The 21,311-nt window shown below is 45.3% G+C and overlaps 2 protein-coding genes across 5 annotated transcripts in view; one reads left to right on the plus strand and one right to left on the minus strand.

Annotated features, from left to right (window-relative positions):
- The window catches only part of commd9 (COMM domain containing 9), a gene marked incomplete at its 5' end in the record, with an annotated part of 37,181 nt that extends 24,150 nt beyond the window's left edge, over window positions 1-13,031 (plus strand). For both annotated transcript variants that reach the window (XM_084334914.1, XM_084334915.1), the window contains one exon: window positions 10,791-13,031. In XM_084334914.1, the coding sequence (XP_084191040.1) occupies window positions 10,791-10,913 (123 nt within the window). In that variant the 3' untranslated portion in view covers window positions 10,914-13,031. The remainder of the gene's footprint in view (window positions 1-10,790) is intronic.
- A 6,393-nt stretch (window positions 13,032-19,424) lies between these two features.
- The window catches only part of fcsk (fucose kinase), an 86,732-nt gene continuing 84,845 nt past the window's right edge, over window positions 19,425-21,311 (minus strand). For all 3 annotated transcript variants that reach the window (XM_084334348.1, XM_084334347.1, XM_084334349.1), the window contains exon 23: window positions 19,425-19,712. In XM_084334348.1, coding sequence (XP_084190474.1) covers window positions 19,563-19,712 — 150 coding nt within the window. In that variant the 3' untranslated portion in view covers window positions 19,425-19,562. The remainder of the gene's footprint in view (window positions 19,713-21,311) is intronic.

Below are 21,311 nucleotides of genomic sequence, written 5' to 3' on the forward strand. Positions count from 1 at the left end.
TCCAGTACAGAAACATTGTTTGAGTTTGCGTGTCAGGTAGAGTAGACCATTGATTGACAGTCGAGTCTGCCAATTACATCACATCGCTTGCACTCCGGTGCTGCAGCTGGACCCATTGTCCACCTCTGCTGTTGATAACGCTAGCCAAGTTATTATACACACAGATACACAGTGGGCCAGTGACTTTGGTGTAGGGGTGTAACAATGCATCGATCCTAAGGGGGAAATTCAACTGCATCGATTTGAAAATGTTAGAATAGATTATAGCAATTTTAATGTGTACACTGTAGTGCCCGGAGGAAAGAGGAATAAACGGAGGTAACGTAATGCTTGTTTAATGTACAAAGCCACGTCAGTAAACAAGAACACCAGCACATGAATCCCAGCACAGCAATGAATGAATAACAACCAGTGCAACCTAAATAGATGTCCCCTCTGGCCCCGGTGCCAGATCATTAGTTCCCTCCCACTACACAACATAGTCAGAAGATGAACACGAACCAATACTGTAGTCACTACACCAGCCCCCCCAGTGTTCACCTCAATATACGAAATCCTCACGGTGAGGAGGGCGTATGGCCCGGCCCCTACGACTGTAGGTAAAGTCAGGAGGTGCGGGAGGGGGTGTGACAGCGTCCGTCACATCCTCCTGCCGAGCAGGATGGGGGTCAGTGACCAGACGCTCACGAGCGGCGGGGGGTCCGAGGGGTCGCAGGGGGGAATGGCCCCGGCGTGGCAGGGGAGGCAGGACCGGGGGCCGGCCCCTGCGCGGCGGCAGGGCCAAGTCCAGGGGCAGTTCAAGGTCCAAGTGTGCCGGCTTGAGGCGATCCACGGAAACACACTCAGGCCTACCCCCCACGTCGACCACAAAGTTCTTGGCCCTGGCCTCGATGACGCGGAAGGGTCCGTCGTAAGGAGGGCGTAGCGGAGTCCTGTGGCCATCGTGACGGATGAACACGAACCTCGCCGAGTGCAGCTCCGGGGGCATCCTCGACGTAGGGACCCCATGCTGCGTAGTCGGGACCGGGACGAAAGTCCTGGCGCTGTCCAGCAGCGAGGCGCGCTGAGCAGCGGCAGACCAGGGCTCTGTCGACCTGGGAATAAAGTCACCGGGGACCCGTAGCGGTTGTCCAAAAACCAGCTCGGCCGACGACGACTGGAGGTCCTCCTTTGGCGCCGTCCTGAGCCCCAGCATGACCCACGGGAGCTTGTCCAGCCAGTCGCCGTCCGTGAGGCTGGCTCGAAGGGCGGCCTTCATGGAGCGATGAAAACGCTCGCAGAGCCCATTTGCCTGCGGATGGTAGGCGGTCGTACGGTGGAGCTTGACCCCCAGACTCTCCGCCACCGCCGCCCACAGTTCCGAAGTGAACTGTGAGCCACGGTCAGAGGAGAGATCAGCCGGGATGCCGTAGCGGGAGACCCACACCGAGATGAATGCCCGGGCCAGGTCGGGGGCCGTCGTTGAGGAGAGCGGGACCGCCTCCGGCCAGCGAGTCGTCCTGTCCACCATGGTGAAAAGGTAGTTGTATCCATGCGAGGGGGGCAGCGGTCCCACCAGGTCCACGTTGACATGGTCGAACCTCCGCTCGGGCACAGAGAACTGTTCCAGGGGGGCCTTGATGTGCCGATGCACCTTGGCGCGCTGGCAGGCGGTGCACGTGTCGACCCAGGCTCTCACATCCCTCTTGAGCCCCTGCCACACAAATTTCTCCGACACCAGTCGCGAGGACGGCTTCCTGCCAGGGTGAGACAAGCTGTGTATGGCCTCGAAGACAGGGCGCCTCCAGTTGGCGGGGACCACCGGCCGTGGCTGACCCATGGAGATGTCGCACAAGAGCGTAGCCCCCGCGTCACCGAACACCACCTCCTCCAGGCGCAGTCCAGTGTCCGACGACTTGAGAGCTTGGACGGCAGGATCGGCGGCCTGGTCCGCAGCCATGCTGACGTAGTCCAAACCCAGCTGCACCGCACCGACCACCGCTCTGGAGAGACAATCTGCCACCTGGTTGGACTTCCCAGCAACGTGCTGGATGTCCGTGGTGAACTCGGACACGTAGGCGAGCTGGCGCTGCTGGCGGTCGGACCACGGCTCCGCCGCCTTGGACATGGCGTGCGTGAGCGGCTTATGGTCCACGTAGGCCGTAAACTCACGTCCCTCCAGCAAGAAACGGAAGTGCCTGACAGCAAGCCACAGCCCGAGGAGCTCCCTGTCGAACGTGCTGTACCTCTGTTCCCTGGGCGACAGCTGGCGGCTGAAGAAGGCAAGCGGCTGCCAGGCGTCCCCAACCCACTGCTCGTACACCGCTCCCACAGCAAAATCAGAGGCGTCCGTGGTGAGAGCGGTGGGCGCCGAGGGCGAGGGGTGGGCCAACATGGCCGCACGGGCCAGGGCCTCCTTGGTGTCTTGAAAAGCCTTGACCCGCTCCGCCGTCCAGTCCACCGGCTGCTTCATCGTCTTGCCCTTCTGGGCGTCGTACAGAGGCCGCAGGATGTGAGCGATGTGGCGGAGGAAACGATAATAAAAAGTCACCATCCCGATGAACCCCTTGAGCTCGCTGACTGTGCGGGGGCGCGGAAACGCGGCGACAGCTTCCACCTTCAAGGGGAGGGGGGTCACCCCCTCTGCGGAGACCCGGTGCCCGAGGAAGTCGATGGCGCCCCGCCCGAACTCACACTTCGCCGGGTTGATGATCAGCCCATGCTGGCTGAGCCGTGAGAACAGGGTTCGGAGGTGGGACAGGTGCTCCTCCTCAGTGGCGCTCGCTACGAGGATGTCGTCCAAGTAGACGAAGAGGAATGGCAGGTCCCGGAGCACCGAGTGCATGAGGCGTTGGAAGGTCTGCGCCGCGTTCTTCAGGCCGAACGGCATTCGCAAGAACTCGAAAAGCCCAAAGGGCGTGACGACGGCCGTCTTGGGGACGTCCTCGGGGTGCACCGGCACTTGATGGTACCCCCGTACCAGGTCCACTTTCGAGAAGAAGCGATTGCCTGCTAGGTTCGCCGCAAAGTCCTGGACATGCGGGACCGGGTAGCGGTCAGGCTTGGACGCGTCGTTGAGGCGGCGGTAGTCCCCACATGGGCGCCACCCACCGTCTGACTTAGGAACGATGTGCAGGGGAGACGCCCAAGGGCTGTTCGAGCGCCGAACGATGCCCACCTGCTCCATGTGCGCAAACTCCGCCCTGGCGACGGCCAGCTTCTCCGGGTTGAGGCGTCTGGCCCTGGCGTAGAGGGGCGGCCCACTGGTCTCAATGTGGTGCTCCACCCCGTGTTTCACCGTGGGCGAGGAAAAAGTGGGCTTGCCCAGGTCGGGGAACTCAGCGAGCAGCCGAAGGTACTGGTCACTTTCGGCGAGTGTATTGGACCACCCGCCGTAGATGGCCTCCCCCTGCGTACATGCAAAGGAAGCGAAAGTCTGCGAGTTGACCAGGCGCTTGTTCCCCACGTCCACCAGCAGGTTGTGGGCGCACAGAAAATCCGCGCCAAGGAGGGGGAACGTGACAGCCGCAACGACAAAATCCCACGAAAAACATTGTCCTCCGAAGCATACGTCCACCGCCCTTGTGCCGTAAGAGCGGATGGGCGTGCCGTCCGCACCCGCCAACTGCGGACCGCGCTCTTCTTTTGCCACATCCGACCTCTCTGCCGGAATGATGCTCCACTGGGCACCCGTGTCGCAAAGGAAACTGCGACCAGAGGCGGTGTCTCGGATGAAGAGCAGCCTGTTGGTTACGCCAGCGCTCAGGGCCACTACTGAGCGCCGGCCCCGCCGTTTCCCGTAGGTCCGAAGGTGCAGGGTGAGCGGCACCGTCTGGCCTTGGCGCCAAACGTGGCATGGAAGAAGCAATGGCCCGCTGCGTTACCGTGCTGACCAGAAGGCCTGGCGTCATCCCTCGCTCTCCTGCGACGGTCCGGTGGCGGGGCGGTCGCGGGAGCGAGCAGGTCTGTGGACCGCTGAGGCATGGCCAAAACGAAACGGTCCGCCTCCCTGGCCAGGGCGCGGGGGCCCACGATGTCGGTGTTGGCCAGTGCCATCCTCACTTGTGCCGGCAGCGTGCGCATGAACAGCTCCGTAAAGAGGATCATGGGGTCTTCTCTCCCCAGCAGATTCAGCATCCTCTCCATGCGGGCAGAAGGTCTCTCGTCTCCCAATTCCGACATAGAAAATAAGCGGCGCACCCTCTCTGCAGCGGACAGTTCGAATGTATCTAGCAGTAGGGTCTTGAGGCGCTCATATTTGTTCGTCGCCGGGGGATCAGACAAAAAACCTACCACTCGAGCTGCGGTGGAGCTGCCCAACACTGCCACCGTGTGGTTGTACCGGTCGTCGTCGTCATCCACGTTGCTCTTGTTGAAGTTTGCCTCCACAATAGCAAACCATGCAGCCGGAGCCGCCTCCCAGAACTCAGGTAGTTTGATCGTGGGCGCGCGCGCACCCTGCGCTTCCCTGACGGGGGATGGTGATGGCTGCCGATGGCCAGAACGTCTTCCTCGTCCGGACATTTTGAAAGAATGTTCGTTCGCTGATTATTGTACACAATCCGCCGTAACAAAAATCCACGTCGGGGTCACCAGTGTAGTGCCCGGAGGAAAGAGGAATAAACGGAGGTAACGTAATGCTTGTTTAATGTACAAAGCCACGTCAGTAAACAAGAACACCAGCACATGAATCCCAGCACAGCAATGAATGAATAACAACCAGTGCAACCTAAATAGATGTCCCCTCTGGCCCCGGTGCCAGATCATTAGTTCCCTCCCACTACACAACATAGTCAGAAGATGAACACGAACCAATACTGTAGTCACTACACCACGTTATGTTATTGTCATGTCCGTTACAGCCAACACACCGACATACGCTACTGCATCAACGTTATGATTAACAAAGCAAGGCATTCGTTTTGTTGCATTAACGTTATATTACTATTGCTATCGATAAATCTAGGTGTTCTAAAATCTATTGCTATTGGTAAGAGAGACTATAATAAGTTGGTGTCTCGGAAAACGAGAGCCCTGATCGCGGAGTTTCAGGAAGTAAACAAGAAAAATTTGAGCTTCCGATTGGTCATTTGCTTTATTTCCCATGAAACCAGTCACTTCACTCTACTGTGATTGGACCGTTGGCTTGAGTGCAATGTGGGACTTGTAGTTTTTTAACGATCTCGCAGCGGAGGAAAAAAAAGACGAGAGAGGCTATAATCTGTATTCGCACAGCGTGCGCGTAATTGATTTTTACCGTTCGCATACAAATATTTTTAGGGGCCTGCTTATGAACTACACGTCACACAGCGGGCAGCCCTCTAAGTGTCATGCGCCAAAGGTAAAAACAGACCGCCCCTGGCGGGCGGCGGGCTTTAGTTTCGGTCCCTGCCTCTGCGGCTAGTGGAGAAGCTCACAGCGTTGCGACTGGACCATGTTGTCCATCTCTTTCCTGTAGGCCGTTTCGTCATTGTTGGTGATTAGGCCTATCACTGTTGTGTCATCAGCAAACGTAATCACCATGTAGGAGCTGTGTGTGGCTACACAGTCGTGGGTGTACAGAGAGTAGAGGAGGGGGCTCAGGACACAGCCCTGGGTTAAGGGTCAGATGTTGAGATGAGGTGAGGTGTTGCGTCCCATCTTCACCACCTAATGACAGTCTGATAGGAAGTCTAGAATCCAGCTGCACATGTTGGGGTTGAGTCCCAGGTTCCTGAGTTTGGTACCAAATCTGGTGGGGACTATGGTCTTGAATGCTGAGCTGTAGTCAACAAACTGCATTCTCATGTAGGAATTCCTTCCCTCTAGGTGGTTGAGGGTACTATGGAGTGTTGCATTGCCGGTAGACAAATTGGTGGCCATCTGGACAAAACTACCTCTTCCACAAGATCAGAGAGTTCTGTGATGATAAGTAAAGCCCAAGACATCACATGCCCAGTACCAACCAACCAACCTGAGACAAAGCTAAACAAACGAAATGACACCGTCATGAAATCGTTGTAGTCCTAAGAAAGAGGAGACCAGGGCTTTCTATGGAAGTAGACATTTCATAAAACGACCCAGCTCTCTAAACCAGCCGCTGTCAAAGCTGGAGCCGGCTGGTGTGAAAAAAATATATTGCCGTGATTTTCGTGACTATATCTCACAGGTTGAACAAACCTGAATGTTATTGCCATAAAATACAACGTATATTGTTTCTTTACCTTTCTGTGAGTGTGAACGTCTACAAAAAACGCATTGCAATCTGGTGAAAAATGCCAGAGCTATGGACATTATACAAAACAGTCTTTTGGTCCGATCCATAGATGTATGACTTGGCCATAATAAGCTAATTTATAAGCCTGATATTCTATATTCATATTTAAAATGGCATGTGTCCGGATGGCAAAATTCAGCACTGTATCTACAAAACCCCCTGTAGATCATCTGCCCTTGTCAGATTTTTTGTACACTTGATCTCAAGAAGGTGCTCAATGAGCTCACGCATGGTGCATGGTGTTATTCACAGTCAAAGATGGAAAAAAAGAAATGCATAATAATAATTTATATTCTCCTTTGGTTCATTACAATTTACTCAAGCATAGTAGCAGACACAATATGTCTGACACTGGGAATACATTCCCTGAGGTCCATAGATGTCCCTAGATACCAAGAACATGCAAATGGACCTTGTAGAAGTGGAGCGATCTTCCATTTACTTGGGTATGTACTTTTAGGCAAATTTTCTGAAAATATGGCTAGGTCTTAACACATTCGGGGCCATTCAATTTCTCCATCTAGCTATAGCACGGCCAGGTTTTCATTACATAGTTTCACTGTGCGTCACGTTGTTTGTAGAGCTAAATCTATATTTTATATTATAGCTATGGATACAATACCATGGTCATTTGACAGTAACTATCTTACATTTAGTCATTTAGCTGACTCTTTTATCCAAAGCGACTTACAAGTTCTGTACGACAAGTCATCAGGAAGGGCACAACTCTATCAGCTGAGTAACAATGTTCATCAAAGTGTTGAGTGCTACAGTGTAGGTTAGTTTATTAGGACAAGTGCATGACAGTAAGGTTAGTTAGGGTTAGATAAAAAAAAAATTGTCTTCCTTTCAAGATGCAAAAAAGAATAAATTTTTTCATGAATATGTTCATGCGTTATTCCGTGGTGAATATGAGTATAATTTCGGAATGATCCGGGCTAATTCCTGGGAGGCTGGCTATAGGGCGCAATGTGAATTCTACTTAAACCATTGGCGTTTCGTCCCTGGACACGCTAGTATTTGCAAATCAAATGCATATGATAGGTATTATGTTTCATCATGAATGCATGAAGGGGGGTCGTTTCTGATTAATTGATTGCCAATAACGGCATTCGTTATTACCACAACACACGCCGATCAGGGGGATGGGTATGAAAACCATGCATGATCAAGCTGAAATTGACGTCAGATTGTCCTTACCTGTGGTTGGTGGTATTCCAAAAATAATATTCCAATTATTTGATCGCCATCTGGTCCATCCTATGCCCATCTGGTCCACGACATAACCCACCACAACATATGGATCGGGGGTCCCGAAAACTATTCAATGCGATCGAGTGAAGCCCTAGGTTTCCCATTACTAGAAAAGTCCGTCCGGAGACATTTGAGTGTTACACCCTGTCTGGAACAGGGTTTACTGCACTCTCGATACTGCCTACTAGCAGGATATGGCCGGTACTGCACCTTCGGAGTCCCAGTATGCCTTTTAACGGCAACATACAGGTCCCTGACATTGAATAGGATATTAAAAAGGGAAAACGATCAAATAACATATACATTTTTAGCCATTAACACTTTGAATGCCTACGACGACTATTCTCGTTTTATCAGACCCCCCGTTGAGTGCCGACGACGAGAGATGTCGTTTGATTTTTTTATTAGCGATCTGAATTCATATTTCATCAACCGAGTCTCCCGTTGGTACAGCAGCCCCTCCAGGAGCTCAGATGGGAAAAAAGCGCCCCCTATCGTCTATCCCTGTGTAACTGCAGGTCAGTCGATTAGACTGGGAGATCCCTGTGGGATCTGTAGAGGTGGAGCCAACTGGCTCCATTGTGCTGGCGAGCCGTCTGATGATGAGGGATCTGATTGCGAGACGGAAAGCAGCCTGGAATATATATTTACAGCAGCCAATAATCAATCAATAAACGCGATCGATATTTGGAATGGCGATCAGGAATTGGAATAATCTTTTTGGAGAACATCTGATCTAAGGTAAGGAGTCTATGTTACCAGTCTTGGGGTAATCGGAGCTGTATTCACTGAGATAACAGCGTGTCCCTGTATGTGTGATCTTGAGGAAACGAGAGAATAGATTTTTCAGCCCGCCTCTATAGCGTGCATAAGTATACATATACTATCGATAATCTAGCGTTTATTTGAAAACGATTCATAAATAGGCCGACAAATAGGGCGGCTAGGTGGTGTAGTGGTCTAAGGCACTCGCCACCAGTGTGGAGACGCTAGGATTCGCGTGTTCGAATCCAGCTCTCCACATTGTTTTTCAGTTTGGCTGGTCGTCCGCAGTAATACACATTGGCCGTATTACGGGGAGGGAAAACTGAAGGGTGGGGATCGAACGTTGTGAACAAGCGACTCCTACAAGTCGGTTGGTGCGCCTGCGCAGTAGAATCAGGAAGTGTCGGGGGCAGCGTGAGCCTCCCACGCGTTACTCCTCGACACTGAGAGGTCGAGCTGCGCAGGTGAAAAGATGCGACTGCTGTTACCTCAAGTACCGGAGGGGACTTGTGCTATGTATGACTTAGTCCACATTGCAGCCGGCTTGTGGGAGGCAAGAAACAGCGTTCGTGACAGGGGAGGGTTGAATTGGATGATACGAAATTGGGATGGGAGAAAATATAGAAAAAAATGGGAGAAAAAGTGGATCAAAAAAAAAATAGGCCGACAAATGACAACGTGTCTAGTGTATTCGAGAATATTCCAATAAATGCCGTTTATGGGGGAATCTTTAAATTTTCCAAAAAATTTCGAGAGAACGATAGCTTTTCGAAATGCTATAAAAAGGATATGAACCGATTAAAAAAAAAAATCCGTTTCGACAATGTTGACTGCAAACAAGTCATTGATAAGCGACGGGCAGATTAGACACATAGCCATAATTTAAAACATAGATTAGGCGTTTTTAACGCTAACATTGAAGTGGATGATGGCATTCAATGGGGTAAAAAGGTAAACAAGGTCGGCACTGATAGTGTTAACCGTTGGTGCCCAATAACGTATATAATGAATGGCCATTGTTGTTATAATGTGTGCCAGCAATTATGATGAAGAAAGGCCTGTGAACTCTATAGCACACCGTTACAGTAGGCCATATTAATTTGCACATGTATGAATCTATTCTATTTGTTATAATGTGTGCCAGCTGAAGAAATGCTTGTGAACTATAGCACACTGTTACAGTAGGGGGATTTAACTCACTTTAAACACTTAAACATTACACCATATTTCTTACGTTTGCACTACATCTTTTACCAAATGTTTGCATTTTGTACATTTTAGTTGTGTATATTGTATATTCTTTATAGTGTTTGGTCTTTTACTGTTTTTTTTACTTTTTTACTCTTTTATGGTATGATTAATCTGAACTATTGTTAATACAGGTCAGATTTGTTTTATGTTATAATATGAGCCAGCTCTATTTTGTACTTTTTAAAATGATAATAAAATCTTGAATCTTGACTTTTCTATTTTCCTTTATCCTGTAGTTGGGTTATAAGATATCTCTCGTTGTCACACCCTAATAACAAAGCCACAATGGCTGCTCTCAGTCTGGAAGGTGTTAAGTGGGGGGCGGGGGGTTACAGTATAATAGCAATGATAATCTGGGCAAAGTAGTCTGCAAGCATAGTTAACAGAAACGACTCCAATTCTTTTGAGGCCTGTGGCAAAAAAAAAAAAACATGAACATCATGGTTCATAAGACATAGATTGAAAAGTATCCGCTCAATTTGTACAAGTGATGGCTTATTTTGAAGGTATGAACCTGTGCTTTCATATCATGTATTTCTTCAAGATTGCTCAACAAGACCCGGGATGCTGTCTGGTCCGGCAGGTCCAGCTCACTCATGTTACTATTTTTAGAACAGCTCTGTGGTGCTGCATGCTATCCGCATACTCTTTCTGGTAGCAACTTTACCTTTTGTAGCTTTCCAAAGAGCCATCTGTTGTGATCCTAGCCCTCCCAGAAGCTCTATAATCCACCTTGGAAGAGCAGGGTCCTTGGAGACTTTATGAATAAATCCAACTGTGTGTCTTCTGTAAGCATTTATCCATACAGTATATGCATGTTGAATGCAGCAGAAGGCAACTCTGCTACTGGTGTGTGGGTGTCTGTTTGATTAGTTATTCTATCGACGAATCAGAGGCCATGTTGCTTGTTGCCGAGTAGATTGATATGGAAATGCATAATAGACTTACCTCATCTCATTTAAGTATTTCATTTAATAATTTATTTAAAAAAAAGAAACATGTCTGCATGCAACTCAACAACCCAAATAACGAGTTGAATAACTTAAGTTTAATACATAATGATAAATCCCAGAGGGTTACAAGATTTAGCCCAAATCTCCCACAAATAAGTTTTTATGATGGTCTGGCAATGTGGGTTGTCTTCAGATTGTATAGGGAATTGTCCTCATCTGTGGCTAGCTAAAAAGGAAATGAGAATAAGAAAGGGCAATTAAAATAATGCTTTAATATCAACTATACTATCAAGTGGAGGCATCCCTTCTCAATAATGTGTTGTGTTTTTCAGATAGAGGACTCCGGTGATTCTCTGTCTTCAGTGACTGTGGAGTTGAGCAGGGAGACGCTGGACACCATGCTGGATGGACTGGCACGAATACGGGACCAACTATCAGTGGTGGCTGCAAAATGAGGACACAACCATGTGGTCCCCTTAAAAAAAAATTGTTTACCATGTTGTCCTTTTAAACTGGATCATCACCGGGACCCAAACACGGTATATGAGACTCGGATGGTAATTGATATTCAAGGTTATCCGGTCTTGACAATACATCACAAAGTGCAGTTTCCTGGATTTTCTTGTGCAAATCCTGACAAAACCCAGGTCCTATTTAAACCTAGTTTGGCATGATGTTGACTAGTACACATCCTATCTAAACATTGTCTGGCATGATGTTGACTAGTACATGTTCTATTTAAACCTTGTATGACATGATGTTGACTAGTACAAGTCCTATTTATACATTGTCTGGCATGATGTTGACTAGTACAAGTCCTATTTATACATTGTCTGGCATGATGTTGAATAGTACAGGCCATAATTTCACTGATGGCTTTAGTATTGAGAAACTTCATTGGCCTTCTGCTACAGGTATCACACGTGTCGCAGGCCTACAGGATTAAACTCGTGCAGCATAGTGCTAATCTCAATACTAAAGCCATCTGTGAAACTATGGTCTGTACTAGTCAACATTATGCCAGACAATGTTTACATAGAGCCTGGGTTCAGTACTACCGTAATCAACATCATGCCAGACAGTGGTGCAGTGGTCATGGGACGGGGTTGCACCCCGTTCCATCTGCTTTTTGAGCAGGAGCATGCGCACATGCACGGATGTGCACGCGCGTGCACACAAGAATGTCCACTCGACTCTGCGCAAAGTACCCACCTGGCCACTTTGCATAACGATAGCTCAGGTCGCCAGGTGTGTTCAAATACTACAGTTGGACCATTCACACAAATCCTGTGAATGAAATTATTACATTCCATTCCTAGAGGCAATTAGGCATCGTCTTTATTCGAGAGGGAACATGTATGTGCATGCGCGAGAGCATGTGCATGCGCGAGAGCATGTGCATGCGCGCGGCGCGCCCGCACGTGACGTCATTAAAACACAGTGCAACCCCTTATGAAATCACCACTGCACCACTGATGCCAGACAATGTTTAAATATAACCTGGGTTCAGTACTAATCAACATTATGCCAGACAATGTTTAAATAGAATCTGGGTTCAGTATTAGTCAACATCATGTCAAATAATGCCTGGGTTCCAAAATAGAGCCTGGGTTCCAAAAGCTGCAATTGTGCTTGGTCATTGATTGTGTTGCTACAGTAGGAAGCCAGTTTATCAAATTCTGAGCTAGTATGTTTGGTGAAGTCATAAAGGAATGTCATGGTATTAAAATACCTGCAAAGAACGATTTCTGTCATCTGATGTAAAAGATGAATAAAGAACTTGACACTTATACTGTGCTCACCAGTTCAGAGTTCAGTTGCCTTTTTCTAAATGTTGCAGAGGACAGAGACCGGCAGTTGTCTGCCATTTCATCCTTTTTTAATGCTGCATTCAAGTCATAATAGTAGGAACAACTGGTCAGGCTGGAGTTATAAGTTGGTCATGTGGTTGTACTCATATGAACCTGTCTGAGTGCAAAAGTGAGACTGCTTCATGCTTGCGATGATTATTATCTATTTTGCATTTGAAGAAAGATTTGCTCAGTCAGCTACATGTCATCAGGCCAGGTAACTACTGCCAAAACTACTGAGCATGCTCCAGCTTCCAACTTTAAAAAGGCCTGACATCTACACACTGAGGTGAAAAGTATGGGTGTCAGACAACGCCAGTCAAAGGTTGTCACTCCTATCATACACAAGGAGTGGCGGGGCTTAGATTTGACTGGTTACCTGGAAAGCTGATTGAGAGACGATCCAGGTATCAGGAAATTCATATTACCGACCCCCTTGTGAAATTGCATCCTATGTTTATGAACAGAGATCATTTTGGCCACAAAGAATCAGTTCTGCCTCCATCTGGTAAATTAGTTTAATGTTACTTTGTGGTGGAATACGAAGTGAAATCTTGAATTTCACTTCGTATTCTGTTGTCCTTTGTTGCATTGTCAAGCACAGACATTCCAGCAGATGCAAGTGTTCTTGTTATGCCATATATTAACATGTTAGAAAATTATTTATGTGTTGAAAACTATGTTAATTTGTCTTAATAAATAAAAAAGTTGTATTACTTGTACATCTGCAAAAACAAGTGTCCTACACATTGTTTATTTCCATGTCGGTGACATCAGATTTCTGAAGTGGGAGAAAACATGCCCAACTTGACACGGTTGTGATGCCCAGTTTACTAATTTAGTGGTGGAAAATACTATGGCCCATTTGACATAGAGTATCATTCAAGATGTGAAAAAGGAATATTATTTCCATCCATACGTTCCCGTTTTATACCGTGGTGAATATAAGTATGGTTTTAGAGCGGTTTAGGGTAATTCCTGGGAGGCAATAGGCCGCAACGCATATTATACTTAATCCATTGGCATTTCGTCCCTATACACGCTACAATTAAAAATTCAAATGCATATGATCGGTATATTATGTTCCATCATGCATGCATGAAAGGGGGGGGGGGTCGTTTCTGATTAATTGATTGTCAATAACGGCATTCGTTAGTACAACAGCATACGCTGATCAGGGTGATGGCTATGAAAACAATGCACAACCAAGCTGAAATTGACGTTAAATTGCTCTTACCTGTGGCCGATGAGATTCCAAAAAGAATATTCCAATTATTTGATTGCCATCTGCTAGATCGTATGTCCATTTGGCCCACGCCATAACCCCCCACAGCATAATGAATCGGGCGTCCCGAAAGCGATTCAATGCAATCGGGTATACCCCTTGGTCGAGGCTACTCGAAAACTCCGCCCGGAGGAATTTCAATGATACACAGACAGAGTCATACACAGAGTCACAAAGGAAGTGCAACATCAGCCGCATACCACCGGGCGCAGGGACGTGCACAGGACTTTAGAGGGGCAGGTGCTCAAAGGCTGAAAAGGGCACTACACTTCTGTGTATATATTAACCGAGCACGCATAGCGCGCGAGCACGATTTTTAAGGGGCCTTTTCGGGCGGGGGGCCCCCTTTCTATGCTTTTTGGGGGGTTTTGGTGATCAAATATTGAATATTGAACTATAATATTCAGTGCAGGAGCTCACTTATCCTTGAAAGACACTTTTATCACTGACTTAAAAGGCCCATACATCTCCATAAATGTTCAGGGGGGAGGGAATAAGTGCTTACCCTACAGACCCCAAGAAGTGCTGTATATTCTGTATTGTTTAATATAAATGCATTTTTTATTCCAATCCCGATTTGTATTTGAGATTCCCAAATCCCATCGGACTTGACTTCTTCGTGTCCCTCAATGAGTGTAATACCAGCATTCAACTGTATGCGCCACAGCGGTTTCTATCATCATCATCATCACCACCCACACTATGCATAAAATATATAGGTCCGCGGAGGAGGCCGTGCAAACTGCAATGGAATATGGGGCATCTCTCTCTCTGTCCCTAATATTTTGATTCTATCCTGACATTTTTCAGTTAGAAGGGCAGTCTATATGCGTAACGGTAAAAAAAAAAAAAAAAAAAATTCAAAAAGGGCACTTTTTTGATGAGGCTCAAAAAGGCAGGTGCTCAGGCACCCCTTGGCCTCTATGTGTGCACGTGCCTGACCGGGCGGCGGTATTGGACCTTTGCAATCTCAGACACATTGCATATGGTACCACAGCCATCCTGGATGATTTATGAATGGAAATAGCTAATAAAAGAAATAACAATCCAATAGCGTATATATATACGTGGTTGGCGTTATTCGATTGGCGGACAAACACGTATATGCGTGAACGGCGCTGAATGAGTTAAAAGACAAACTACTGTAGAGGACCACTGCAATGACAAAATGTGTTTTTGATTCACCCACCTCAACTTTGGACCTGTACTAGATAAGACTTCAGGCTATGGAACAGTTATGTTTTTCAGCTCCTACTTCTCATCTGGAACTCAAAAACAGGCATTGGCAACAAGTAAACAGAAATGTGAGTAAACAAAACTTTTACTTCAGTGTGTTCAAACCTCTAACCATTTCATTAGCAGTCTCAGAGTGAAGAAAGTTCAGAATGTTTCCTTTCAAAAGAGACCAGACCCATGCATGTGCTAGTATAATAAATTGCAAATTACTTTGGGTATGAAATCGTCAGGCGTGTTATGCAAAACTAGCCCCATTTTGCCCCATGCATAAGAGGTAAGAGAGGCCTATCAGGATGTCAGGATGATAATCATGAGGATCATACATTTTCCTAAGTAGAGGTTACCTGTTAAAATGCTATGTTTTAACTTGTTTAAATGTTTAGCCATACTACAGTATGTGTTTTATCTACCAAATCCATGTAGTTGAGTCTGTAATTGTATTTAGAATCGAGGGGGGATTGTAGGATTTGGGTAGCGTTTTCTTAGAAGATAAAACCATTACGACATTGGACCTTAAGCTTAAATTGATATTATTTATTTCTGACCTGATATTACATCAAGTGTCAACATATTATTTAGCTATAGATAGGTATCCAGATGCCGTCTCTCACAGGGGGAACGAATCTAGGAGAACTGAGGTTGTGTTAAACTTTAGGTGCCAGAAAGGGAGATAACCAAAGGAGAGGGTGATAACAAATTGGCATAGAGAGGTCTCTTTGGTACTTCACCTTAGGGGAGAGAGGGCTTCTTCAGTAGCCCTCTTCGGTATTCAACTCAGAGTTGAGAGTATCCACTGTTCAGCTTAATGATATTGTAACTAGGGATGCTCGATATTGGCTTTTTTACCGATACCAATATTCCGATATTGTCCAACTGTTAAGAAAATACCTGCATGTCATATTTTATAACAAGGGGAGATTTCATTCAAGTGACTTTACTTCATCCAACAACACAACGCAGAGTCCATCCTGAAGGAAGACAGGATGAGTAATATTAATTAAAGGTCAACTAAATCGAACAGCACCCTGTTTAAACCTGAGAAAACAAAGGGGCCAGGTGTGTGTGAAGTGTGTGTGTCTCTGGCTGTCTGTCTGTGTGAGTGTGTGTGTTTGTGTGTGTGGTGCATGTTTGTCAATGACGGAAAGAAAGGTTTTTGTGAAAAAGTCCATTCAACATCTGGTATTTCAGATGTATAGTGTAAGTTGCTGTGGAAAAGATCAGTTAAAAAGGCTTGTTCATTGAAACGTCTCCGATTTCTCTTTGAAACCACGTGAGATTTTGTCTTCTTTATCTGAGTATTGCTAATACATGCAGTAGGGCAGTGATCACGAATACCCAACTCAGACGCCACGGGCAGTCATTTTGTCAACCCTATTTGAATAGATACAGTAAGATCAATTAGGGTAGTCCTATAAACCTGTTCTTTTAAAGTATATAGAGTTCAGAGCTCCCTGGTGGCATAGTCGTGTCTCTTGTAGCCTGTACAAATACAGTAGTTAGCAGGCCGATGTCTTATCCTAAGAACCAATCACTGTCAGGATTGTGTTTGTTCTGGGCTCCTCACAGATAGCTGGTCACGATTGTGTTTGGTCTGGGCTTCTCACAGATAGCTGGTCAGGATTGTGTTTGTTCTGGGCTCCTCACAGATAGCTGGTCAGGATTGTGTTTGTTCTGGGCTCCTCACTCCTTTCCCCTTGTTGGTAAAACTATGTTGTAAAAATACTAATATTTCATATCCTTTCACTAAGTCACCCATGTTATCATGCTTTTCATCGCTTATTGTATAAGCAATACTCTTAAATTTACTTGTTTTAGGTCAAGACAGTGTATTATACAATAATATATTCTTAAATATTTCACAGAAAGATTTGACCCGTAAGGGTTTGTTCTGAAAAGGAAGCCTTGCAGTTAATTGCTAATGGGAAAGATAAGACACATTTCATTAAAAAAAAATCATCAATGAGGAGAAAGGTATATTATAAGATGATCTGTTCAATAGAGAATTATGGTAAATTTTAAATGATGAATTCTCACCGCCATTATACATAGTGTACAGAATTATGATGTGTAACTATATTGATGTACTGTAGATGTATATTGATGTACACAGTAATTGTTTTCAAAGTAGGCATTTTCTTAATCCAAACCTTTAAAGTGACATAAAGTAATGCACATCATTATCAATACGTGCTGAAATAGTTAGTATTGGTTATTCATTGTATGTGGTGACAGTTATTAAACATGTATTAAACTTGTTAATGAGGGGAGCGGCTGGGTGGCGTAGCGGAGATTGCGCTCGTCACCAATGCAAGAGACTCCGGTCTTGACTCCCTGAGTCAGCGTTGCCTGCGGCTTGGGCCAGTCGTCATACTATCTCAATTGGCAGAGGTAGCGGGTGGAAAGTCGATGGGTGGGGATTGGACGTTGTGGACAGAGACTCCTACAGGTCGGTTGGGTGACGCCTGTACAGCAGAGACAGATAGTAGGCATCGGGCCTAGCGTGAGCCTCCCACGCGTTACTCCTCGCCACAGAGTCCGCGCTGTCTGGTGAAAAGATGAGACAGGCTGCCTCCTCGTGTACCGGAGGGGACACGTGATGCAAGGCTTCTATCCTCACTACAGCCGACAAGTGGGAGGCATAGTCTAGCAACATTCAAGACGGGAGGGGAGAATTGAAGGGGTGAATTGGCTATACGAAATTGGGATGGGAGAAAAATTGAAAAATAAGGAGAAAAAGTGGATACAAAAAAAACTTGTTAATGAGGGACACTTCACCAAAATACAATGCTGATTTTGCACATCTCACATCCAAAAACTCTCCTTGTGAATCCTTGTGTTACAGCTAAATCAAATTATAAAGTCCCTATAAAGTATTGCTATTTTTTTCATCTACATAATTTCATGGAGCTGTAACATAAGGATTCAATGTCCCCGATGACATCACCGGTGGCCATATGAAAACTAATTTACTCTCAATAACTGTTTATGTGCAAAATAAATCAGCATTGTTTTTAGGTGAAGCGCCCCTTTAATTTAGAATATAATTTAGAATAATTCTAATAAATAAATATAATACATTAATCTATATATCACAATATCAGGTTGTAGAGTATTTGCCACCAAAATATTTAGCCAGGAGAATTGTTGCTTGATGTATGTTGGAAGACATCGCAGGCTCAGAAGGAAAGGCCCTGTTCAAACCAGACATGCTATAGGTGGAAACTTTATTACCAAAACAAGAACAAACTCAATCACAATATGGGACTTGACCAGGAGCCAGTGGAGGTGGTTGAGGGTGGGGGTGATGTGCTGCCAGGGCTTGGTGTGATGAGAACCCTGGCAGCTAAGTTCTGCACATACTGGAGCCTGTCCAGGGTGTTGCTGGGTAACCAGACAGGACTCCATTACAGTAGTCAAGGAGTCTGTCCAGGGTGTTGCTGGGTAACCAGACAGGACTCCATTACAGTAGTCAAGGAGTCTCCAGGGTGTTGCTGGGTAACCAGACAGGACTCCATTACAGTAGTCAAGGAGTCTGTCCAGGGTGTTGCTGGGTAACCAGACAGGACTCCATTACAGTAGTCAAGGAGTCTGTCCAGGGTGTTGCTGGGTAACCAGACAGGACTCCATTACAGTAGTCAAGGAGTCTGTCCAGGGTGTTGCTGGGTAACCAGACAGGACTCCATTACAGTAGTCAAGGAGTCTGTCCAGGGTGTTGCTGGGTAACCAGACAGGACTCCATTACAGTAGTCAAGGAGTCTCCAGGGTGTTGCTGGGTAACCAGACAGGACTCCATTACAGTAGTCAAGGAGTCTCCAGGGTGTTGCTGGGTAACCAGACAGGACTCCATTAGAGTAGTCAAGGAGTCTCCAGGGTGTTGCTGGGTAACCAGACAGGACTCCATTACAGTAGTCAAGGAGTCTCCAGGGTGTTGCTGGGTAACCACTAACCAGACAGGACTCCATTACAGTAGTCAAGGTGGGAGGTGATGAAGGCATGGATGATGGTCTCTGCCATGGAGTCGTGAGTGCAGGCCGGAGTCTGGAGGTGAACGAATGATGTTTTTGTGACTTGATATTGGACTGAATTGAGAGTCCTCATGTTATGTAATGAAAGCTGTGCCTTATGGTAATGAATGACCAGCAACTTATCTGGAACCAAATGGTGGAAGCCATGAAGATTCCGCACCTTAACTTTAACTATAAAATATTATTATTATTACTATATTAATAAAAATAAATTTAAACTTTGTCCTAACCTTTCTTAACCATTTATTCTTCTCTTATTTGTGGTGCTTTATGGGTCAAATTTTACTTGCAAAAACTATGATTCTAACAGGACAATAAACACAATGCAACGTTACTGAACATCACACTCTCGGACACGACTTTTCCCCTTCAAATATTTGTATTTGTTGTTGGTATTAAAATCGAATCTGTTTATTTTTTAATTCTCACTAAGAGAATTATATCATTTGAGTGTAAGTCATGAATATGTTATTTGGACACATTACAGCAACGCCATTTTGAACACAAAAACAGTTGAAAAGCATTCAGATTTTATTTTAAACACAAAACAATCAAATGTGCTATGTCAGACATTGGTACTTTGATATAAAACGAAATTGTCAATTTGTCTTTCAATTCCTTCAGGTGCTTCAGTTCTCATATTTTGTTCATAATTAACAATTATCAATATGTAGGAATAAATCATATTAATAAAAACAGATTAAAACATCAAGATATTGTTGTAACTGGCTGATTTGTGAAGTCCTCCCCAGGAGTCGGGTCACTGTGTCTGTAGGCAGGAGGTCCTTGAGCTGGATTTACAACAACTAGCCCTTCCATGTCCACCTCCACGGAGTGAACGCTAAAGTCTCCCAGACCCTGAGACACAACACAGCTGATGTTAATAATCACACAATCACAATGTTAACACAAATCACACAACCAATAGTAAGATAGGTTTGGTACAGTATGACTATGGTAATAGTATGATAGAAGGTTTGGTACAGTAAGGTAATAGTATGATAGAAGGTTTGGTACAGTATGGTAATAGTATGATAGAAGGTTTGGTACAGTATGGTAATAGTATGATAGACGGTGACACTAGTGTAACTATATTATTCAGGACTATGCAGCTCTAGTGTAACTATATTATTCAGGACTATGCAGCTCTAGTGTAACTATATTATTCAGGGATATGCAGCTCTAGTGTAACTATATTATTCAGGGCTATGCAGCTCTAGTGTAACTATATTATTCAGGGTTATGCAGCTCTAGTGTAACTATATTATTCAGGACTATGCAGCTCTAATGTAACTATATTATTCAGGACTATGCAGCTCTAGTGTAACTATATTATTCAGGACTATGCAGCTCTAGTATAACTATATTATTCAGGACTATGCAGCTCTAGTGTAACTAACTATATTATTCAGTACTATGCAGCTCTAGTGTAACTAACTATATTATTCAGGACTATGCAGCTCTAATGTACCTATTCAGGACTATGCAGCTCTAATGTAACTAACTATATTATTCAGGACTACGCAGCTCTAGTGTAACTAACTATATTATTCAGGACTATGCAGCTCTAGTGTAACTATATTATTCAGGTCTATGCAGCTCTAGTGTAACTATATTATTCAGGACTATGCAGCTCTAGTGTAACTATATTATTCAGGACTATGCAGCTCTAGTGTAACTATATCATTCAGGACTATGCAGCTCTAATGTAACTATATTATTCAGGACTATGCAGCTCTAATGTAACTATATTATTCAGGGCTGTGCAGCTCTAGTGTAACTATATTATTCAGGGCTGTGCAGCTCTAGTGCAGGGGTTCCCAAACTTTTCAGGCCGGGACCCAGAAAATAAGGCGTCAGAGAGCCGCGGCCCAATGCACATCGTCAGGCTTATTTTTTTTTATTTCTATTTTAGGCGACCGATTTTTTAAGCCAAATATCACTTCAATCCTATTAAGTTAGTTCAAGTTAGTTATTAATTTATATGTGCTATTTATGAGAGGGCTAACTTGTTGCAAAATAATAATGATAATAATAATAGCCTCATTAAAATACTATTGTTGCTTCGGTTGTTTTCAGCGTTTTATGTGCATAATCTGTTATTTAGTTTGAAATGTTCGTTGAAATAAGTAGATTTTTCGTTTTTGTTTATTTATTAAGTTAATATAAAACCATATAGTCACATTTTAGAATACAGTATAATAGAATTTTAGAATACAACTAGAAACACTGTCCTGGCCTGCTTCTAAGTTCAGTGGCCTAAAAAAAAAAAAAGTTTTTTTGGATTTCTTTTTTTTGGAAATCATCTCGCGGCCCTCCCCTCCCCGACTTTGGGAACCACTGCTCTAGTGTAACTATATTATTCAGGACTATGCAGCTCTAGTGTATCTATATTATTCAGGACTATGCAGCTCTAGTGTATCTATATTATTCAGGACTATGCAGCTCTAGTGTAAC

The sequence above is a fragment of the Notolepis coatsorum genome, assembly GCF_963971535.1.
Source record: "Notolepis coatsorum genome assembly, chromosome: 18".
In the NCBI taxonomy this organism is placed as follows: Eukaryota; Metazoa; Chordata; class Actinopteri; order Aulopiformes; family Paralepididae; genus Notolepis; species Notolepis coatsorum.